Below are 23,781 nucleotides of genomic sequence, written 5' to 3'. Positions count from 1 at the left end.
GCTAGTGTCTGTAAACGTCGTGGCCAGTCAGCCTTCTCTTCAGGGGACAATGCACGGATCATGCCACCTAAAGTGCGATTGAACCGCTCCACACTTCCATTCCCCATCGGATGATATGGTGTTGTGTGTGTCTTTCTGACACCGGAGACCCTGAGGAGCTCACTTATTAGCTGACTTTCAAAATTAGCTCCTTGATCACTATGAATTCTCTCAGGAAAGCCAAAGACACAGAAATATCGGTCCCAGAGAACCCTCGCCACCTGTTTAGCTGTCTGGTCTCTACATGGAAATGCCTGAGCCATTTTTGTAAAGTGATCAGTAATCACCAAGACATCAACAGATCTGTTTCTGGAATCTTCGGCTGACCAAAAATCAATACAGACAAGCTCAAGCGGTCTGGTTGATGTTATAGACTCCAATGGAGCTCTGCCCTCAGGCTCAATGGTCTTACTGACAATGCATCGCTGACAATGTCGAACATGGTCTCTGACATCTCTGTCCAGAGTCAGCCAGAAAAACCTCTGCCTTGTCAAGCCGAGGCTCCTGAACTGAGCTTGATGACCTGCTCTGTCATGAACTCCATGAAGTACCTCGGTCTTGAGCGAGTCAGGTACAATGTACTGGAATCTTTTCGCTTTGGTTTTCTGGTCCCGAGAAAGCCTGTACAGCACACCGTTTCGTACAGTTAGTTTATCCCAGTACTTTAGATACTTTGTCACAGAGACAGACTCTGCAAACCTCTCTCTCCTAGAGGGTCTTTTACGTCTCTCAACATAGTATAGAACACGAGAGAGAGTTCTGTCTTCCAACTGTCTGTCACGGAGTTCACATTCAGTGTAGGCAGGTAAGGTTTCTCGACCAGATGGAATGAGCTGAGGCAGATGATGGACCATTTCAATGGCACGGGTTCTCGCGCCAGCATCCCACTCCACCTGTGAGTGTAACACAGCAGACACATCCTCCATTGCAACAGACTGGGGGAACAGTTTTAGTGGGCTGCATGTTGACTGAGCGTTAACACTCACTGAGGAGGGTTCTTTCTGACCACTGGATGATCGAAAGGCGGTCTGGATTGAGGAGTTTGACACATCTCTAACTTCAGCGAGAAGATTGGCATAGGGTTCAGCAAGCAGCCTGCGGCCAACAGTCTCTCGAACAAATGGCTCACGACTCAGTGCATCGGCCACAATATTCTGCGGGCCTGGGATGTACTTGATGTCAAAGTCGTAACTCGCCAATTTAGCCACCCAGCGCTGCTCACAACAGTCCAGTTTAGGCTTAGTCAGAATATGAGTCAATGGATTGTTATCAGTCCAGACTGTGAATTTATGGCCTTTCAACCAGTGGCTGAACTTGTCACAGATGGACCATTTCAAGGCCAGAAACTCCAACCTGTGAGCTGGGTAGTTCTTTTGTGACCGGGACAAAGACTTGCTGGCAAAAGCAATGGGCCGAGCACGTGTCTCACCCTGCTGAACCTGGGACAGAACAGCGCCTATGCCATCCAGAGATGCATCAGTGGATAACACAAAAGGACAAGTGAAATCTGGGTGAGCCAACACAACGCTTTGCGTCAGTGAGGACTTCAATTGTTCGAAGGCTTGTTCCTGTATCGTAGTCCAGTCAGAGGCTTTCAACTTTCTGGATGGCAGTTTATTCTGATGATGTCCGCCTTTCCTCCTGTCACCCTTTAACAGATCAAACAGTGGCTTGGCGATGGCAGAGTACCCGGGAAGGAAATGTTGGTAGTAGTTTATCATCCCCAAAAAGGATCTTATCCGCTTCTGAGATGGAGTCACGCCATCTGGTTCCATAAGTTGGGCCGCAGTCATGTTGGCGATGATCTCAACCTTAGTTGGGTCCGTTGAAACACCATGTTCATCAACAATGTGGCCAAGAAACTTAACAGATCTCCTCAAAAAGAAACACTTTTTGGGAGCCAGTTTCAAATTGTGGCTTTGCAACCTAGCAAACACCATCTCCAGACGCCGTAAGGCAGATTCCTCATCAGGCGCAAACACCAACAAATCATCCAAATAGCACAGTAAACTCAGATAGTTCTGGTCTCCGAATATGCTGGTCATCATGCGCATAAAGCTCCCAGGACTATTGCAGAGACCCTGTGGCAGACGATTGTATTCATATAAGCCCATAGGAGTAGTAAAGGCAGAATACTTCTTGTCGTCCTCGTGAAGTGGCATATTATAAAACCCAGAGGTCAAATCCATGGTACTGAACAGACTGTTTCCCCCCAATGCTGCCAGACAGTCTGCCTGATGGGGAAGGGGATGGGCATCTCTCAGGGTTCTCTTGTTCAACCAGCGAAAGTCTGTGCAGATACGGAGATCTCCATTTTTCTTCCACACGAGAACTAGAGGTGATGCGTACTCGCTTGTGGATTTTCTGATAATTTCCTTCTCTTCCATCTCACTCAGGACTTGCCGCAGTTTCTGATACTGGCCAGGGGGCACTCGCCTGTATGGAAGCCGGAAAGGTCGGGTGTCGGAGAGGTTTATACGGTGCACAAACCTCTTTGCTTCTCCACAATCAAGATGGTGGCGGGAAAATAAACCCTCATACTGCAAAACAAGGTTAGCCATTCTTGTTCTGCAGTCCTCAGAAACTTCACAAGACTCGATATCAACATCACCGAGCCCGACTGATCTCAGCGCATCTGTGACCAGACTGGCATCCGCAGTAGGTGGCATGATAGATTGTCCAGAACTAGCAAGTCGAACCTCTGAGCACTCTGCATCATCCATGTCTTCCAGCGCCACAACGGGGTAGACATCAGCTAGCTTTGTGTTGCGTCTCAATAACACAGGTCTTTCGGACATATTGATGAGCTTTAATGGAACCCACCTGTCTCCCCACAATGTGGTCACAAGCTTTGCAACCAGAACACCTCGGGGTGCTGAGCGGGATGACGTGGGCTCTGTCATGATGGTGCTGCCTGGAGAGACAGAAGTGTTTCTGGGTAGTTTTCCCCACACAAGATACTCTCGTCCAGGCTCAAGGCAGGTAGCTGAGTTACACTTTACAGTACCGATTTTATCAGGAGCATTTCCATCCTTCCATGGATTAAGACCAGACAGCATGGACAGGAAACGTTCAGTTTCTGGATCCCCAGAAGGACACGGGGTGGACACCGTCTTCCAGTAGGAATCACACTGCTTGAATTGATGCAGGATGTGTTTTATGACATTAGTGCCCAGTATCAAGTCATCATGCTGGCCTGGAACAACGAGTGTTGGCACCACCATTTTACAGCCATACACTTCCATCTCCACATCAAAAGCACATTTAGGCTTAACACGAAGTCCGCCACATCCAACAAGAACCACATCCACATCAGTTATGTTTTGGTCAGTTAACACTCCAGCTTCTTTCAGCTTCATTTCAGCTGCTTCACTGATGCTGCAGGCCATTGAACCACTGTCCAGCATTCCGCCCATTTTAAATGTCCCACCCACGTTCACAGAAGTGTAGAAAAGACTGTTACTGCTGCTAACTCTGTGAATATTCTGATAAATAACAGCTCCTGAGCTACTGCATGAGTTCTTCTCTGAAGTGTACACAGTCTCAGCATCTGACATGTCATCAGTTTGGGAGTCGTTAGTGTGACCTGCACTGCCTCCCTCCGAATACAGGTCCTTTAGTTTCCCTCCAACTGGGACTGGGAGGGATTCTTCATGGGGCAGTTCAGTTTGGTGTGGCCGGGGGCAAAACAGACAAAACATAGCCTCTCAGACATACAGTGCGAAGTAGTGGTGTGACTTGAGTCATTACAGACTTTGCAACCTGCCACTCTGTTGCTTTGTTCACGAGGCGCACGCTGGAACCTCCCACCCCGGGTAGGATGAAAAGTATTGCGTTGCTGCATTCTCTCCATCATTTGCTGAAACATGTCGACCATTCGAGTGAGAAGCCTCTCCTCTGATTGCTGAATATGTTGTGTAACTACTGGCACTGAGTCTTTGCTTCTAGTATCCTGGAGACCACCCTGACAGGAAACTGCTGGAGACTGGCACGAAGAATGATGCTGAGATTGGAGAAAGGAGGGTGAAAGTAATGAGTTAGGAGGAGAGTAACAAGGCTCATAAGCTGCCAGACCAGGTGACACTGGGGTAGGCAGCTCTGGGCTGATGGCAGCAACCTGGCTTCTTAGCTGTGGAACACCAGTTGCTCTGCTAGCTGCCCTCAACTCTCTCTGGTAGTCATCAATCCTTAACTGAACATCACGTGAAGTCCACTCACGAGCTGGTTTGCACTTCAAAATGCAGGATAACTCCGGGTCAGGGCAGTGTTTGACGAACATGAGAGCCACTTCATCATTCATGCTTTCCGTCTGTTTCCCACGCTTACGCTGACCCTCAAGAGCTAAGTCTGCTGCCTTGTTTAGTCTTATCCAATAATCAACAGGGTTCTCCCTGTGTCTGGGCAGAGTAGCATAAAAATCGGCGAGGGGGAGGCATGATGGGGTTTCACTGAAGTAATGGAGAAGAACATCATATATCAGTTCAGGATTCTTTGTAACATCAAGTGAAGGATCACTGCGCAATGCAATCTGCACCACATCCTTTGCCTTGCCCATTAAGTGGCACATGATCTCCTCTCCTTGACCACAGGTAGGTATGTCTTGTTTTCTGAGGTGCATTCTAGTCAAGTCAATCCAGTCACGGATTGAACATTTGTCAGTGTGATCACCTCTGTATGTCTGAAGTACCCTATCAGGTCTAACATGGACTGTCAAATGAGATGGGTCATGTCTGTCACTGTCACCACGTGAGTTCTGAGTGACACAAGAAGGCTGAGGTTCACTGTTCATATTTACAACACCAGCTGACATTAGTTTAGAAACAATTGATTCACCAATTTGTGCACCTAACTGGCCAACCATGTCTGTAAGGTGATGGAGGGCATCAACATCACTGCAGGGTGTGGAAGTAGGGGGATTCTCCCTCATGAACCCATCAATAGCAGTACAACTTTGGCTCTGACCTAGCCCTGATTCTGCACTAGCATCATATGTGAGTTTTGAATGTCCTACATCTCCACTGTCAGCAGTACGGCTGAACCACACACCCCGACCTTTAGGTAGTTTAGGAGTAGTAAACTGATCCATCTCTGACACACCAGTTACCTGTAACCATAAAAGGCACCACAGTATTGTTTCCAATCAAAGAAAAATACCAAAGCAGAACAATCACTTAAATTGGATTTAAAAAAAAGTAGCACACCATAATTTTTTTTTTTTTTTTTGTATTTACTCAGTGATCGTAAAAGAAAGTGTTGTAATTCCAAGTCTCTTATTGACCTGACCACAAAAGGATCCCGAACTGCAGATCAGGTCAGGTGCACAGCAACCACGGCGAAGAGCGTCGAGCTGATCTGTAGATCCAAAGGGTCACGGCACCAGTGTAACAGATGGTATCAATGAGTCTCGGAAGTCGTTCAGGTGGGTCTCAACCAGATATTTTATTTCTTTTTTTATTCTGGGGGAAGAAGGGAAAACAAATGAACAACCTCCTCAACTCCTTCTCCCTGCACTCCAGCTCCACAGCAGCACAGAACAACGCTCTCCTAACATTTTTTCTCTCTCTCAGACTTAACAAAAGTTAACAAAAAAAGAAATCTTCTCACAAAAATCGTAAACTAAAAACAAGAGGAGAAAAACGCCACCTGGTGGCCACAACAACACAATACAGTGGGACAGAGTTAAATAAACAGAGATAAAAAGTATAAATTAAAAATAAAAACACATACCTGGGGGAAGAAGGGAAAACAAATGAACAACCTCCTCAACTCCTTCTCCCTGCACTCCAGCTCTAAAAATGTGAAAATAAAAACAATGTTCAACCGGGCTGTACTGGACTAGCACCGGTCGTTCGCGCCAAAATAAAAAAGGAAATTATAATAAAACTGTTTATAAAAAAAACCACAATGACGGTCAAAACTGCAAAATAACACACTAACAAACAATAATAAACAACATATGGTAAAGACATCAACATAAACAACATCCATACAGAAAAACAAACATATCTCAGCAGCTAACTTTCCTCTGACTTACCCACAGCAGCACAGAACAACGCTCTGAGGGAAAAAGGGGGGGCAGAGGAGCTATGAGGGCTGGGATAGACTACGGAAGCCCAGGAAACACAAACGAGGCGGAGAGCAGAAGGGCGACCCCCGCAGGCAAAAACAACAAAATAAATAAAAATAACTGAATAAGATAAAATTCACAAATTCTCAATATAAAATGAATAAGAAATAATAATTTAACAAAGAAACACATTTGTAACTCTGTTACATATGCACAAGGGCCCTGATGCTGGAGCAGTTCGGTTCTTAAAGTTCTGGTTCTGCTGAGCTCAGAATGAAGAGTTTCTGCAACTTTGATCCATTGATGATCAATTCAGAGTCAAACAGGAACTGACAGAGTAACATGCAGCTCTCCATCTTCTTCTTGTTTTTACTGAGATCCAGTTAAAGTGAAAAGCAACATGTGAAAAATGAAATCATGCTAAATGCAGCATGATTTGTTTTGCACCTTAATCAACAGAAAACTTATTGGCTAAAACTAACAGAAAATGTAACATTTTCTTTAACATGTGAATAAAACATTATAAACTGAGAAAAGCAACAAATAGAAATAAACTCAGAAAAGAAACAGATAAAGCAGTAAAAGTTTTTATCTCTTCCATCAGACGGATCAGAAACACTCAGAACTTCATGTCAGATTTTATCTGCTGCTGAAAACATGAATCATCAAAATGTCAGGAAAAATAGAAACTTTATTTCTTCTTTTACCCAGAAAGTTTTACTTTCATATCAACCAAATTCATATAAAGCTAAAAGCTCCTTTAATCTGTTCAATTTGTGGGTTAGGACAGTTTATCAGTAGAACCAGCGTCATTAGAGGCGGTCCAAACTCCTCTGATCTGAATCTGTAAAACTTTGAGGTTTCAGCAGGAAGTCAGAGCTGCAGGTTGTTAAAATTTATCCTTTAACAAGAGAAAAATTATACAAAGATAGAGTTACTTATTGCTCTCCAACTCCATTCCTCTCAAACTGCAGTTATATAAAGTTTATTGTTGATTAATAAAACATATTTAGCTGCTTATAACAGCTTAAAGCTCAGAGAAACTTCTAGACTGAATAGTTTAGCTATTTATCAGTGATGTTTTAATCTTTATACAGAAGTTGGAAGCTTTGACATTTTCACCAACAAAACATGGAAAAAGAAAAAGAATCATAAAAATGGAGAACAGACAAAGCTTCAATGTTTCTGTCTGGAGGACAACGTGACTGAAGAGGAAAAGTGGCTGATGGGTTTTTTGAGTTTGCTAACTTTTAAAAGTTTGTTAAAACTTGTTTGCAAGGCACCTGGTGCCGTTACTGTGGCCTGATCCGCAGCGTGAACTGTGTGCCTCTCTCACATGACGGTTTTCTGTACACTCTGGACAGGACGCCAGTCTGTCGCCGGGCAACACAGAGACAGACAGGACACACACACACACACACACCCACACACACACACCCCTACACACACACACACACACACACACACACACACTCTCACCTAGGGAGAATTTAGAGACCAAGTAACAGTCATGTTTTTGGACTGATTGTTAACCCACCATGCACAGGGAGAACATGCAAACTCTATGCAGAAATCGAACCCAGGACCTTCTTGCTGCAAGGCAACAGCTCTACCAACTGCTCCACTGTGCAGCCCAACAATCACATTGGACTGTCAAAATAAGAGCGACACATACACTACAAAATAAAACCTTCACATTTTTCATAGCAGGTATTTGCTGTTTTGGGTTTTATATAACTGGTTTAACCCAATCACTGTTACACATGGTATGAGCGTGGCCCTTTAAAATGAAGCTTACGGAACATTTCAAAATAAAAGCCTCATTATTCTTGCACTAACATTGGGGACATTACACTGGGGAGCAGTGAACATTAGCAGTGCACTGCCTCTGACTGGTGCAATGCCTTGTGCCGCATTAGCATTAGCATTAGCATTAGCCTTTCCCTTAAATAAGCACTTCAGCAATTTTTTTACTTAATGTCTTTGTTTATTCATTCACTGATTTAGCAACAAGAAGGTTTTAGATGGAAAATGTTGCTTATTTTGCCAATTTATGGTTTTCAATTCAATATGATAAACAAATTACAGACCCTGTAGTTAACATGACACAAATTTTATACTAGTTTTAAAATATATTTTATGGTAAATTTGGAAAAAGTAACTGGGTGGATGTTTTTCAGGTCTTAGTTTCAAGATTTGTAGAGAAATAAAAATGTTTGAAAAAGTATTAACTTAATTTGGAGGCGAAAAGATGAAATGAGAAAGATTATATAACTGTGGATTAAGTCAGTGCAGAAGGATAAATAATGCAGATTATTACTGAATATTTACTGAAATGATCTGACAGTTGAAAACTCCTCATCATCTCTAACTAATCTAAAACATTTCTTCCTCCTCCAGAGGTTTTATCATGAAAGCTGATCAGTACATTTATCAGAACAAACTTCCTCCTTCCAACCAGAAGAAACTCTGAGATTAATGAAGCTACATGTCATCAGAGTTATTCTGGATTAAAGACATTTTCTAAGAATAATTTACATTTTTAATAAAACTGAGGAGCAGGATCTATATATAGTTCAGTGTTTTAACAATCATTTGTTTCTTCATAGTTTTGCAGCAAATGTTTGATAATTAGCAGTAAAATGATCAGAACCAGGAGATTCTTGTTTTTATTATTTTTACCGTTTGTGTGGGCTGGTATTAAAGGTGAGTAAAACATTTATTGCTGCCTTTATTTTATTATCATTCAGATGTTAACAGATTATTGCTTTCAAAGTGAGGATGAAACAGGAAATGAAGTGAAAATATTAATAATAAAGAAATGTTGAAACCTGATTGAAAGTTAGAGTAGTAACTCTGTGATCTCTGCTCTCATATTTTAGTGATAATTTACTCACCAACATGTCTCCCTCTGACAAATAATCAGAAAATTATGATTTTGTTGTTTGTGAGAAAATTTAGAAAATTAAAACACAGAAATCTATTTTAGTAAAAACATTTTTATATATTTTTTTCTTCTGCCATATTCAAGAAATGAGACTTTTTTATTTGGTGCTTTCACAGATAAATCCAGAATTACTAATAATAGATTGAGGTTAAAACTAATATTTTATTTCTACAAACAAGTTTTTTCTATCTCACAGTAATATTTATATTTTATAGCAGAGCAGCAATAATCCAAACTAGAAGGTGATAAATGAAGGAGCTAAAGATTCTTTTTTTGGTGCCGGCGCAGCTGGCTGCCTGCAGATGCAGCTCCCGTCGTGTGTGTTAATCTGTGTATATGTGCTGTAACCGATTAAGGATCCGTGCTTTAAGAACCCATGGATCATCAGTTAAGCTTTCCACAATGGCTGGATGTGGTTCTGTCGATGTTCTCCGTGTTCTTCTGCTACTTTTTATACTCTTAGTTGCGGAGAACCTCGCCGAGCGGAGTAGCGGCATTGTTTGCTCGCGCTGTGTGGGCCTCTGCTGCTGCCCAGAGACGGGCCTGTGGTCCCAGAGGAGCTATGAAGGAGACGACAAGGCTGTAGGTCTGGAGTTAAACGGAGGTAGAAGAAGAGACGGCGCAGGCCAGCAGTAACGGCGATTATTATGGGGAACGTGAGGTCTTTGGTAAATAGGACAGACGACCTCACAGCGCTGGTTAGGACCCAGAAGGAGTACTGGGAATGCAGTATCTTCTGCTTCACGGAAACCTGGCTACACTCGCTTATTCCGGACTACAGGGTGGAGGTCCCTGGATTTTCCTTGGTGCAGCAGGACAGGGACTTTTCCAAGAGTCGGAAGAAGAAGGGTGGCGGGTTGCACTTTATGTGAGTGAGAGGTGGTGTAATCCTGGTCATGTTAACGTGAAGGAACAGATTTGTAAACAGGTGTTATGCCCAAAAATGCAAGCCTGCCGAGAATTGCATCCCCTGTCGCGGGAGCGCGCATCTTTCTAAACTCTCGCATTTTAATGAGGAAACGGACTGAAATATGACCGAAGACGTAACTTTTAAAGATATTTGTAACAATATCACGTTTCTTAAACATGTCAGCCTTAACACGGTGGGTTTTATATCGCAGATTAATTGAAATAAATACGGTTTTTACACATTTATTGAGACAAATGAGTCGAACGTTTTTCAGTCCGTGTCTGAAGAAAATGCTCTCCGCATTTGGTTTGAAATTTCCCGATTTTTCTTTTAACATCATATTAGCTTAAAGTATTACAAAACAGAGGCCCATTATGTAGAACATTTTATATCATGCTTAACTGTCTAGCATATTAATGTAGAGGGGATGCATTTTAATGACTGAGCCTGCCAATATTTGTATCCCCTGTCTATTGTTGATATGAAACGTATAGCAGTTGCACAGAGAATAAGTGTCATTACGTAGAAAAGGTGAAGTCCCTCTTAACTCTTCATTTCTTCAAGTTAGCAGAGGGATGCATTTTCTGGCATAGCAAATTATTACCTTGCCAATATATGTAGGCCTTATATATTTTCCACAAATATAATTCTACTGATACAAAATGTATACCAGCAGTTCATAAAACAAGTGTGATTGTATAGAAAAAGTAATTTCACTCTTGACTCTTTATTTCTCCATGTAAGCAGGGGATGCATGTACAGCAAAGCCTATTATTAGCCTGCCAAAATATGCATGGCCTCTCCATGTTCTTCAAATATTATCCTATCGATATAAAACCCATACCAGTAATTCATAGAACATCTCTGATTATGTAGAAAACGTTATTTCACTCTTAACTCTTTATTTCTCTATTTTAGCAGGGGATGCATTTTACGGCAGAGCCTATTATTAGCCTGCCAATATCTGCATGCCCCCTCTATTTTTCTCAAATATAATCCTACTGATATAAAACTCATCCCAGCAGTTCATAGAACAAGTTTGATGTAGAAAAAGTTATTCCACCCTTAATTCTTTATTTCTCTATTTTAGCAGGGGATGCATTTTACAGCAGAGCCTGTCATTAGCCTGCCAAAATATGCATGCCCCCTCTATTTTCCTCAAACAATATCCTATTGATATGAAACTTATACCAGCAGTTCATAGAACATCTGTGATTATGTAGAAAAAGTTATTCCACTCTTAACTCTTTATTTCTCCATTTTAGCAGGGGATGCATTTTTTGGCAAAGCCTATTATCAGCCTGCCAAAATATGCATGCCCCCTCTATTTTTCTCAAATATTATCCTATTGATATGAAACTTATACCAGCAGTTCATAGAACAAATGTTATTTCTTTATTATCGCTATTGCAAGGATACTGAAGGAAATAAATCTGACAATGCCTCTTTGCTAAATGTAAAGCATGCACAAACAATTTTTATTTTGGTTTAACATAAAAATTAAATCACTTTTTTTCATTAATTTCAACAAAAGAATATTCATAACAAAAATCTTTGGAAAACCAATTAAGTCAACAAAAATTATGTCACATGTTTAAACTGAAAATCCACTGAACTGCAGTCATTAACGAATTAGATTGGTACAAACATAAAATCTATAAACACATTGCACAGCAGTAGTCTGTGTCGGTTTGTGGGACCTTAATTCAGCCTTGGTGGTACCACCAGTTGCATCTGTCACATGTGATCTGTAAATAAATAATACAAAATGGTCAAATAACAACATAAAGAATGTTTTCTTTTAGCTCCTTATCTGTTTACTGAAGGTGATTTTGGGTTTTGTCAACATAAAGCTTCTTCTTAATTATCAATATATGATTGGTAGAACTTTATTTGAGGAGATGACAGCATGTTCCTGACATGTATGGAGGTAAAAAAAATTCTAGGACCACAAGCAACTGTGTTTAATGTTTTACGACTGTACTTAAAAAAAAAACTTAAGCTACTTCCCACTTACCTGCCTTGGGTGTTTATTTATTTTATTATGATTTATTTTTGTATATCTACATACTTTGCAACTATTTTAAGGATGGTATATGGTTTGCTTGAATTGATTTTTCACAGCATTACATTGTTGTCTTACCCACATGTGATCTTCTGTGTCCTCACTGTCACAGTGTCTGCAGAGTCTGTAGAGTCTCCACTGACAAACCGCATCTTTAAATTAATGTTATAAAATAATCTTAATGGTATTTTTTTGCGTTTTTTTTTTCTTTTAAATAATTCCATTTGTTAGTGTTCTTTTGAAAGTGGAACAATAATCCTCTGTGTAGATCTCAGTTGTCTAATCATCCCTTTTTGATAATGTCTGGTCTCATAAACAAATACAAGTAATAGAAACTGTACATCATATTGGCATATTAGGCAGGCTCACATGGTGTCTGTCTATTTATGAATTGAAACACACATGTATTTAATGTATTTCTGGGATTTATGGTAAAAGAAAGTATCACTTAGTGTTTACTTTTTTAGAATTTTCTCCAACTTAAGTCACTGAAGGTATAAAAATGGCATTCAGAAAATTTTAATATGTCTACATATATATGTGTGTACATCTTGTGAAATTTGTCATTTTGTAAATGTTAATTTTATGAAAACACAGTAATGAATATAATGGTTCACATAATACATCTCATTCCAGTTTTGTACTTTCACAAACTGCAAGTCCTTTTTGTTTATTAAGTTACATTAAAGCTACTCAAGAAAAGTGTAATTGTATCCTAGAACAATTTTAAGTTTGTTGATTATGTTTTTTGCCTCAACAGTTATTGGGCTGTTATGTGTAATTTATTTATTAGAGATCAAGGCCAGGTGTATTGAAATGTTCTTCACTAATTGAATTTGACATAAACACTGACATGATTGTACTTCATACATCTGCAAAGTTCAATATTTTAATATTTCTAATTAGATAAAATAGCTGACCTAACACAATTTTTTTGTGCGTGCATGATTTTACACACAACATAGTATCCCACCCACATAGGAACTGAATAAAAAATATGTCAAAAGACACCTGATTCTGAGAGAAGTGTGGAAGAAATGTTGAGTCGCATGGTATTAACAGCTTCTGCTGTTGATGGAAAGTTCAGGTCCTTGTTTTCCAGTATGCACTCTGCAAACTTTAAAAGCAAATATATTTTTTTGAAAAAAGAAAGAAGAGTAACAGCGGACTCATTACAAAGACAAAATATTTGTCAAAGTATTAGATTGTCATATAGAGGTCATGACATTGATGAATAATTTAACATTTTTGCTATACTTATTTCAGACTCTTTCCATTGTCATTAAAATAAATCAACCATGTAATAAAGCAATATAATTCATAAACTACATTATATTTCAGGCAGAAATGCAGAGTTTAAGTTGTTAAGCCAAAGCTGTTCATCATCTTAAAAGTTCTACTCCTACAAAATAGCATTAGATTAATGGCAATGTGATTATTAGAAAACCACTTTCATATTAATCTTTTTTTCACAACATCAAAAACGTAAACAAGCATGTATACCAATATATTGATATATAATTCTATCTATCTTCAGACATAGATAGATATACATGTATGTGGAAAGAGACAGAACAGTACACATAAAGGTTATATAAATTGATTTGTAAACAGGCAATGTTCTACATTACATAAGAAATATAAGTAATCATAGTCAAGTATATACAGTACAGACCAAAAGTTTAGTTGTGTCCAAACTTTTGGTCTGTACTGTATATATATATATATACTGTATATAAAAATATAAAACCACGGCTGCCCAAATCACGGCAGAATTAAATGTGCACCTCAACTCTCCTGTTTCCACCAAAACTGTCCGTCGGGAGCTCCACAGGGTCAATATACACGGCCGGGCTGCTATTGCCAAACCTTTGGTCACTCGTGCCAATGCCAAACGTCGGTTTCAATGGTGCGAGAAACGCAAATCTTGGGCTGTGGACAATGTGAAACATGTATTGTTCTCTGATGAGTCCACCTTTACTGTTTTCCCCACATCCGGGAGAGTTACGGTGTGGAGAAGCCCCAAAGAAGCGTACCACCCAGACTGTTGCACGCCCAGAGTGAAGCATGGGGGTGGATCAGTGATGGTTTGGGCTGCCATATCATGGCATTCCCTTGGCTCCATACTTGTGCTAGATGGGCGCGTCACTGCCAAGGACTACCGAACCATTCTGGAGGACCATGTGCATCCATGTATATATACATATATATACATGGATATATATATATATATATATATATATATATATATATATATATATATATATATATATATATATATATATATATATATATATATATATATATACTGTATATATATATTTAAACAGCACTTACTTTAAGCGCAAACACACCACATGAAACCACATCTTCCTGGATGGCATGTTATACTGTTTCACATTTCCACATTGACACTTTCATCCCTTTGCTTCTCATAAATGTCCTTGTTGAGAGGATAAAATGTTAAAATAACATTCTAGTTATCCAATTATGACATTTTTTATTATAATAAACAATAATTGTTCTTGTTTTTCTCACCTTGTTACTTCCAAGCACCTCTTCACATCTTTTTGGGACTCTCCAAGTGAGTTAAGGAAACCTATTGTTATGAATATTCTTTTGTTGAAATTAATGAAAACAAAGTGATTTAATTTTTATGTTAAACCAAAATAAAGATTGTTTGTGCATGCTTTACATTTAGCAAAGATGCATTGTCAGATTTATTTCCTTCAGTATCCTTGCAATAGCGATAATAAAGAAATAACTTTTTCTACATAATCACACATGTTCTATGAACTGCTGGTATACGTTTCATATCAATAGGATTGTATTTGAGAAAAATAGAGGGGGCATGCACATATTGGCAGGCTGATAATATGCTCTGCCAAAAAATGCATCCCCTGCTAAAATAGAGAAATAAAGAGTTATGAGTGAAATAACGTTTTCTACATAATTACACTTGTTCTATGAACTGCTGGTATGAATTTCATATCAATAGCATCATGTTTGAGGAAAATAGAGAGGGCATGCAGATATCGGCAGGAACAAAATCCATATAGCCAAAAAACGCATCCCCTGCTAAAATGGAGAAATAAAGAGTTAAGAGGGATTTTACCTTTTCTACGTAATGACACTTGTTCTCTGAGCTACTTCTGTAAGTTTCATATCAACAGGACAATATACAGGGGATACAAATACTGGCAGACTCAGAAATTAAAATCATCCCCCCTACATTAATAGACTAGACAGTAAAGGATGATATAAAATGTTCTACATAACAGGCTTCTGTTTTGTAATGTTTTAAGCCATTGTGTCAAAAGAAAAATCGGGGAATTTCAAGCCATCTGCGGAGAACATTTTCATCAGACGCTGACTGAAAAACGTTTGAATAAAGCTATAAAAACCGTACTTATTTCAATTAATCTGCGAAATAAAACCCACCGTTTTATGTCTTACATGGTTAAGAAACGTGATAATGTTACGAATATCTTCAAAAATTTCCTCTTCGGTCATATTTCAGTCCGTTTTCTCATCAATATGCGAGAGTTTAGAGCGATGCGCGCTCCCGCGACAGGGGATGCAATTTCCGGCAGGCATGCATTTCTGGGCATAACACCTGACATTGAACTTCTGGCTGTGGAAATGCAGCCGTGTTATTTACCGAGGGAGTTTACGTCCGCCATTTTGATCGCTGTTTACATTCAGCTGATGCAGCGGTGGCCTGTGACGTCATCAGCTCTACCGCAGCCAAACTCCAGACTCAACACCCAGACTCTTTCATGGTCATCACAGGTGACTTTAACCATGCCTCATTGAACAAAGCGCTACACAACTTCCAGCAGTATGCTGACTGTCCCACCAGGGAAAACAAAATGCTGGATCTCCTGTATGCTAATGCCAAAGATGCATACAGCACCACAATCCCCCCCCCGGCAGGTCGGACCACATCTTGGTAAGGATGACTCCCAAGTATGTCCCTCTAGTGAGTAGGCAGCCTGTGCGCATCAGGACGGTGAGGAGGTGGACACAGGAGGCAGCTGAGGCACTGCAGGACTGCTTTGGGTCGACAGACTGGGATGTGCTCTGAAAATTAGGGGTTGTTTTTGCTGGTGTGACTATGCAGAACACTGTGGTGAGTCGGTCAGAACTCCAAAGAACGCAGAGTCGTACTCCAGGTGATTCAACTCGTACTTGCGGTTTATTTAGGTAATTGTGTGTGGTTCCTGAAATTAAACAACAATACAGCGTCAATGTCTGAATAAACTGACTGAAGTAGCATCACACATACTGCATAACTGCACATTTCTACATAAATACACGACACAAACAAAATCCACCGTGTATAACTCTCAAGTGTGCACGTGAACAGAGCATGCTATTAATTAAGGGTAAAACTAAAATACTCTGCTAAATAAACAATATTATTAATATGTAACATCACTTACTTGTATTTCCACGCACACACATCAAGGAGTAACAATAAACGGCAAACAGCAAGTTAAAATAAACAAAATGCGAACATAAACTATACTCTCTTTCACTCTACTCTTTTTTTTCTCTTTCTTCGTCTGCATGCTGCAGCTGCTCTAAGCCCCGCCCCTTAAAGGCTCAGCATGGCAGTTTGTTACACAGCCTTTTCCACAGCCGCCCCTGTATTCACCTGTGAATACGAATATCAAGAAAAAGGCTGAATAAAAGGAGGTGATTAATCATCATTAGGCAGGGCAGGTAGGCTGACAAGCCTTGCCACGGGTCGAATGTAAGTTCGTCCCTTTACAGTCACTTCAGCAGATCTGATCCGGGTGTCTGGTCCAGGAAAAACTTGAGAGACTTTACCCACAGGCCAGAGGGCTCGCGGAAACTGGTTGTCCACGATCATAACCACATCTCCTACTTGTAGATTTGCTGATTCAGTCTGCCACTTCTGGCGGGCTTGGAGTCCTGGCAGGTAGTACTTCAGAAAGTTCTGCCAGAAATGGTCGGCTAAAATCTGGCTGTGCCTCCATCTTCTCCTCCCAAGAATCTCCGGGCTGTCATAGATGACTTGCGGCAGCGAAGCATCCCGCCGTCCCATGATGAGATAGTTAGGGGTCACTGGGTCAGGATCTGCTACTTCGGATGAGATGTAACCTAGGGGTTTTGAATTAAGCATCCCCTCGATTTCGATCAGAACGGTGTGCAGCACCTCTTCAGTGACGATTTGGGCTCCAATGATGACTTGAAGAGCAGTCTTTAGCGAGCGAATTTCACGCTCCCAGCAACCTCCAAAGTGTGGGGAACCAGGGGGATTGAAAATGAACTTGATTTGCTGGCAAGCTAGCTGCTCTTTGAGGTCAGGGTGAAGAGCTTGAAATGCTTCCTGCAGCTCACGTTCTCCTCCTCTGAAGTTTGTCCCCTGGTCACAGAGGATCTCCTTGGGTTTCCCACGCCTGGCTACAAAGCGTCTCAGAGCCATTAAGAAAGCATCTGTGTCCATACTCGGGATCAAATCAAGGTGCACTGCTCTTGTAGTTAGACATTTAAACAATATTCCCCACCTTTTCTCATGACTGCGTCGGATCTTGATGGTGTATGGCCCAAAACAATCCACCCCCGTGGAATAAAATGCCGGCTTGAATAGACGCAGTCTGGCTGGAGGGAGATCCGCCATCCGGGGTGGGTTAGGTTGACCTTTCCACCTCTTGCACTCAGCGCAGAATCTCTGATGGCGGCGTACTGCTTCACGTCCACGTAGCACCCAATATCTCCTTCTGATCTCAGCGAACACCCTTTCTGGCCCAGGATGTTGAAGCTTCCTATCATAATCTTGTATGATGAGTTGGGTCAGAGCGTGTCTGGGGTCCAGAACAATAGGGTGAACTTCATCTACAGCCAGGTCAGGATTCCGGCGTAGACGGCCTCCTACTCTGATGAGCCCTGTTTTTTCATCAAACTCAGGTGCAAGTAAAAGAAGACAACTAGATTTGGCAATAGGTTTACCGGCCATTAGCAGGGTGATTTCCTCCAAGAATGATTCCCTTTGGGCTCGTTGTAGAGCTTCCATCTCAGCAGCAGCATAGGAATCAGCAGTGATAGGGTGGTTGGGGTCAGCCGCCCCGTGAAGGTGATGTACGATGGCCTCCAAGTAGCTGTCCCAAGTTTGGTGCTGGCGTGGATCTGGAACACTGGAGCTGGACACAGTTAGACAAACAGCTTGTCGTTTCAGCTCACCTTCAGGATTACTCTGGGGTGGAGGTGATAGGTCAGGCCAGTAACCTGGAGCTAGTTTCAGGAATTCAGGTCCATCGGTCCATCTACTGCCTTTGCAGATGTCTTGGATAGTGAGGCCACGAGTAATATCATCTGCTGGGTTGTCTCTTGAGGGCACATATCTCCACGTGGAAGCTTCCGTCATATCTTGTATTTCTGCCACACGAGTGCCCACAAAAACCTTGTATCTGCAGGAGTCTGAACCCAACCAGGTTAGGACTGTGGCTGAGTCAGACCACAAGGTACAGCTGCGTATGGGAAGAGTTAACTCAGAGCTGACGACTTTGCAGAGCTGAGCACCTGTTAGAGCGGCACACAACTCTAACCGAGGAACAGATTGCTGCTTCTTTGGAGCAACACGAGATCGAGCTGCAAGGAAGGCAACCTCGACTTCTCCTTCTGGACTCTCTGTTCTGAGATAAGCCACTGATCCATATGCCTGTTCAGAGGCATCACAGAATACATGGATATCTCTCATACAGTTGGGCTGGTCTAATCTGTGACTAGTGTAGCACCTAGGCAGTGTGATCTTGTGCAACTGTTCCAGCTCTGCTTCCCATGCATGCCACTTCTGCAGCAGCTCCTCAGGGAGTTGTGGGTCATCCCAATCCCTCTGCTTCTCCCACAGGTGGCGTACAATAACTTTGGCTCGGGTAGTATAAGGCACTATGTAGCCAAGAGGATCATACTGGCTAGCTAAAACTCTATAGATGTTCCTCATAGTAGCCACTGAGCAATCGATTCGTCTGTGTTTGTAAGTGAGGGTGTCAGACTTACAGTTCCAGTGTAGCCCAAGGGCTGGCTCTTGGATGTCGGACTGACCTTGACTGAGCCACAGCTCACAACTGGATGACCTGAGGTCTGGAGGAAGATGGCAGATAACATCTGGATTATTACTGGCCCACTGCCTCAACTCGAATCCCCCATCGGCCAGAAGGTGGCGCAGTTTGTTAATGAGTGTCTTGGCGGCTATTGGACATGTGAGACTCTGTAAGCAGTTGTCCACGTAGAAGGACTTGTTAATGGCAACACGAACATCTTCTTCTGGTTGGCTGTGGTCTATGACGTGTTTCTGCAACGCGAACGTTGCGCAACAAGGGCTGCAAGTAGTTCCAAATGGAAGTACTTGCCACTCGTAGACATCAGGGGGCTTGTCTCGGTTCATGTCCCGCCACAGAAACCGAAGCAGGGGTCGATCTGCCGGTAGGAGCCTCACTTGGTGGAACATGCCACGAATATCGCTGCTGAAGGCCACAGCATGTTCCCTGAAACGTAGGAGCACCGCTAGCAAGGCAGGGCCGAGAGTGGGACCTGGTAAGAGGAGTTGATTTAGGTTGTAACCTTGATGTTGGAATGAACAGTTGTACACCACCCGGTTCTTCCCATTATGTTGAACCATGTGATGGGGTATATACCAAGCTTCACCAATGGTGTCAGACTGATGGTCCACCAACTTCACTACATATCCAGATTCTACAAGCTTCTCAATCTCCATCTGATAAGCAGCAGCTTGTTCTGGCGACTTGGCTAGGCGCTTCTCTGTGCTTCTCAGGAGAGGCAACACTGCTTCTGGTGTGGAGTTCAGTAGAGGCATGTTCTTGATTCGAAGAAGGGGTGTGGCATAACGCTCAACACCACTGACATTGACTCTCACAGTCTGTTTTTGCAGGAGCCCGACTGCTTCGTGATCTTGTCGTGACCTAACTGCTAACTTCTCACTGCGGTAAGGGAGCACATCCATCTGCCATAACTTCTCTACACAGGAGAACAGCTCTGTGGGTGATGATGTAGACGTGAAGAGACAGTGACTCACATTCGTGATGGATTCCATGGCTTGTGCTGGTCCCTGTAGTGTCCAACCGAGGAGAGTCTTCACTGCTGCTGGCCCACCAGGTGATCCCAGTCTGACTGGCTCCACAGGTGTTATGAGGTGCGTGTAATCGGCGCCAATCAGCAACATGGGGCGGACTCTGTTTAAAGGAGGAAGAGGCAAACCTGACAAATGTTTGTACTTCTCCTGGAGTGAGACAACTGGATGGGAATGCTCTGCTAAACTCAGTTGCTCGGCTGTAAAGGCATTCTGGATGCTGTACACTTTGTCAGGGTTGGCTGCTGGGGAAATTGTGAAAGACACAGCCGCCCCGTGGAGCTTCTCCACTTCTTGTCTGACTGTACGAAGAGCTAACACCTCTTTGCTTCCTTTAAGGCCCAACTGTTTGGCAGCAGGCTGAAGCAGGATTGTCCGCTCAGAGCCATCGTCTAAGACGGCATACGTCTCAAGGGACTTGTCACCATTTCTCAGGACTACCTTACTGATCTTCAGTAGCACCTTGCAGTTGTAAACTGGTCGGTCAACATACATGACTTTATTGGCAGAGTTAACAAGGCAACTTTCTGCTGAAGGTGAAACTGATGTTGGTTCCTCCTCTGCTCTCTCATTCACCTCATGCAGCACTAGCAGATGTCTCCTACCACAGGTTTTGCAGGGAGCTTTAAGTGTACACTTTGCCGCTTGGTGATTACGTCCACAACGCCAACACTTATTATTCGTTTTAATCCATGTCACCTTCTGTTCTTTGCTCAAGGTCTTAAAGTTAGAACAGTTGTTCAGGAAGTGCTTGTCGTTGTCACAATAGGGACAGTAAGCCGTAAACTTCTCTATTCCCTTTGACTTGTTGACAACATATCCAGGTGTAGGTGGTGCTGCTACACTATTTGATCCAGATACCTTCTCAGTACCCAGGAGGATAGTAGCAGTCTTACTTGAGAGTTTGGAAGTGCGCTTGGTATCAGGCTTCTTGTTAAACGACTCCTCTCTCCTCGGGGGCTTCATGCTGTCTTCCTGAACTTCCAGCTCATATTCTAGCCAATCAGCAAAGTCAATGAGGGTAGGAATGGCTACTCTCAGGGGATGGATAAATCTCTTAAAGCTGGCATTGAGGTCATAGGGAAGTTTACTTAAGAGTCTTGAAACATGAGAGCCACAGACTAACTCGATTTGACCTCTCTGCCCCAGTTGTTCCAACATGCCTACTAGTGACCGCACGTTGAGGGCAAACAGACGAAAGCTCTTCACATCACCACAGCGTATATTTGGACCATCCATTAACTCTGCAATCCGTTGCACTGCAAGCTTGTGGGGCTGTCCATACATCTTCGTGAGAGCCAACATTGTATCAGTGTAAGGTTGCCTTGAGTTGCAGTAGGAGTCTGCTACAAGTGAAGCTTCTTCACACTGGAGATGATCAGTGAGGATCTGGTATTTGTATCTTTCAGTAGCATCGCCTGGTAATAGATTCTCTAAGGCAATCTTCATGCGTGCAAACTCTCTGGGATCTGGTGATGTAAATCTGGGGATAGTGGGCTTTGGCCCCCTGTATGTGGTCTCTCTCTGTGGCTCATTAAAGCTGGGAACTTGGACAAATGAAGAATCTCTATGTGAATAGGAAGGTGCGCTCTGCTGTGGTGTGTCTGCGTAATATAGGCTATGAGGCAGACCACCAGATGTTTGGGAAACTCTAGGATTAGTGAAATCTAATGGCAGGTTTCTTCGGGAGCTGAATGTTGGATATTGTAGCTGCTGGTATGCTGGAGAATTGGTAGGGGGTTGGTAAGGTCCATAACCACCGCTGTACACACTTTGAGGTGGAGGAGGTGGGAACAGAGACTGATGGGCGGCTGGCTGGGACTGTAAAGCAACCATCAGGCTCTGAAACTGTTTACGAAGCTCAGCGTTTTCTTGGCGCATCTCTTCGAGAGCAGCACTAAACTCTGGAACTTGGCTGGTCTGCTGCTCCCCGGTGACTTGCTCCATAGATTGACAAAGCTCTCGTTCTTGCTCCATATCATCCCTCAAATCCATCATGTCGAAGCTCTGGCTAATGGGTGGTGATGGAGATCTGGCAGTTGGACGCTCTAGTCCGCTTTGCTCATCTGATGGTTCCCCTGCAGCTGCTGTCCGGGATCTACTATGAGCTCCAGGTCCACTTAGGTCATAATCTGACAGGTATGAAGGAACTGACATTCGTCGTTTGGGTCGAGTGTCCAATGCCTTTGACTCTGAATTCTGCATCTTTTAAACAGTAGTCTGCTCTCCGGCTCGAAGGACCATTGAAAATTAGGGGTTGTTTTTGCTGGTGTGACTATGCAGAACACTGTGGTGAGTCGGTCAGAACTCCAAAGAACGCAGAGTCGTACTCCAGGTGATTCAACTCGTACTTGCGGTTTATTTAGGTAATTGTGTGTGGTTCCTGAAATTAAACAACAATACAGCGTCAATGTCTGAATAAACTGACTGAAGTAGCATCACACATACTGCATAACTGCACATTTCTACATAAATACACGACACAAACAAAATCCACCGTGTATAACTCTCAAGTGTGCACGTGAACAGAGCATGCTATTAATTAAGGGTAAAACTAAAATACTCTGCTAAATAAACAATATTATTAATATGTAACATCACTTACTTGTATTTCCACGCACACACATCAAGGAGTAACAATAAACGGCAAACAGCAAGTTAAAATAAACAAAATGCGAACATAAACTATACTCTCTTTCACTCTACTCTTTTTTTTCTCTTTCTTCGTCTGCATGCTGCAGCTGCTCTAAGCCCCGCCCCTTAAAGGCTCAGCATGGCAGTTTGTTACACAGCCTTTTCCACATGCTCTGTGGGCCTCATGGGGAGGACATCGACAACATGTCTGACTGCATCACTGAATACATCAGATTCTGTGAGGACACTGTCATGCCAGCCCGGACTGTGCGCTGCTTCTCCAACAACAAACCCTGGATTACCAGCGACCTGAAGGCACTTCTAAACAAAAAGAAGATGGCTTTCAGGTCAGGAGATAAGGAGGAGCAGAGGAGAGTCCAGCGTGAACTCAGAGAGACACTGAGGACATGCAAGGACAACTACAGGAGGAAGCTTGAGTTCAAACTCGAGCAGAACAGTGTGAAAGATGTGTGGAAAGGAATGAAGAACATCGCTGGGATGAAGGGGAAGGACATACAGACATCTGGGAGCCTGGTTAGAGCAAACCAGTTCAACCAGTTTTTCAACAGGTTCAGCTCACCTCTTGCTACTCCCCTACCACCACCATCCCCCCACACATCCACACTGCCCCAAGTTGTTCAATCCACCTACCGGCATTCTTTGATTTCTCCAGTGCCTTCAACACCATCCAGCCTCTGCTGCTGGGTGAGAAGCTGCGGAGGATGGGTGTCAACAACTCAGTGATCTCCTGGGTTACTGACTACTTGACAGGCAGGCCACAGTTTGTCCGTCTGGGCAGTGTCCTGTCTGATGTGGTGGTCAGTGACGTAGGAGCTCCACAGGGAACTGTGCTTTCTCCCTTTCTCTTCACCCTGTACACCACTGATTTCCAGTACAACTCTAAGTCATGTCACCTACAGAGGTTTTCTGATGACTCAGCGGTTGTCGGGTGTATAGGGGCTGGAGGGGAGGGGGAGTACAGGACACTGGTGGACAGCTTTGT

At 42.6% G+C, this 23,781-nt stretch overlaps 2 protein-coding genes across 2 annotated transcripts in view; one reads left to right on the top strand and one right to left on the bottom strand.

Annotated features, from left to right (window-relative positions):
• The window catches only part of LOC111606168, a 151,034-nt gene that overhangs the window by 113,975 nt on the left and 13,278 nt on the right, over nucleotides 1-23,781 (top strand). The window lies entirely within an intron of this gene.
• LOC111606167 lies at nucleotides 16,119-22,389 on the bottom strand. The gene is made up of 2 exons (XM_023325963.1): nucleotides 16,474-22,389; nucleotides 16,119-16,251 (listed from the first exon to the last, which is right to left on the bottom strand). Exon 1 carries the CDS (start codon nucleotides 22,347-22,349, stop codon nucleotides 16,734-16,736), a length of 5,616 nt encoding a protein of 1,871 aa, XP_023181731.1. The 5' UTR covers nucleotides 22,350-22,389; the 3' UTR covers nucleotides 16,119-16,251; nucleotides 16,474-16,733.

This window comes from Xiphophorus maculatus, chromosome 21 (genome assembly GCF_002775205.1).
Source record: "Xiphophorus maculatus strain JP 163 A chromosome 21, X_maculatus-5.0-male, whole genome shotgun sequence".
NCBI classification, from domain to species: domain Eukaryota; kingdom Metazoa; phylum Chordata; class Actinopteri; order Cyprinodontiformes; family Poeciliidae; genus Xiphophorus; species Xiphophorus maculatus.
This window is presented reverse-complemented; position numbering and strand designations above follow the sequence as displayed.

Bases quoted from the DNA above. Each gene is read 5' to 3' on its own strand.
- LOC111606167 (XM_023325963.1), bottom strand. From the start codon at position 22,349: ATGCAGAATTCAGAGTCAAAGGCATTGGACACTCGACCCAAACGACGA.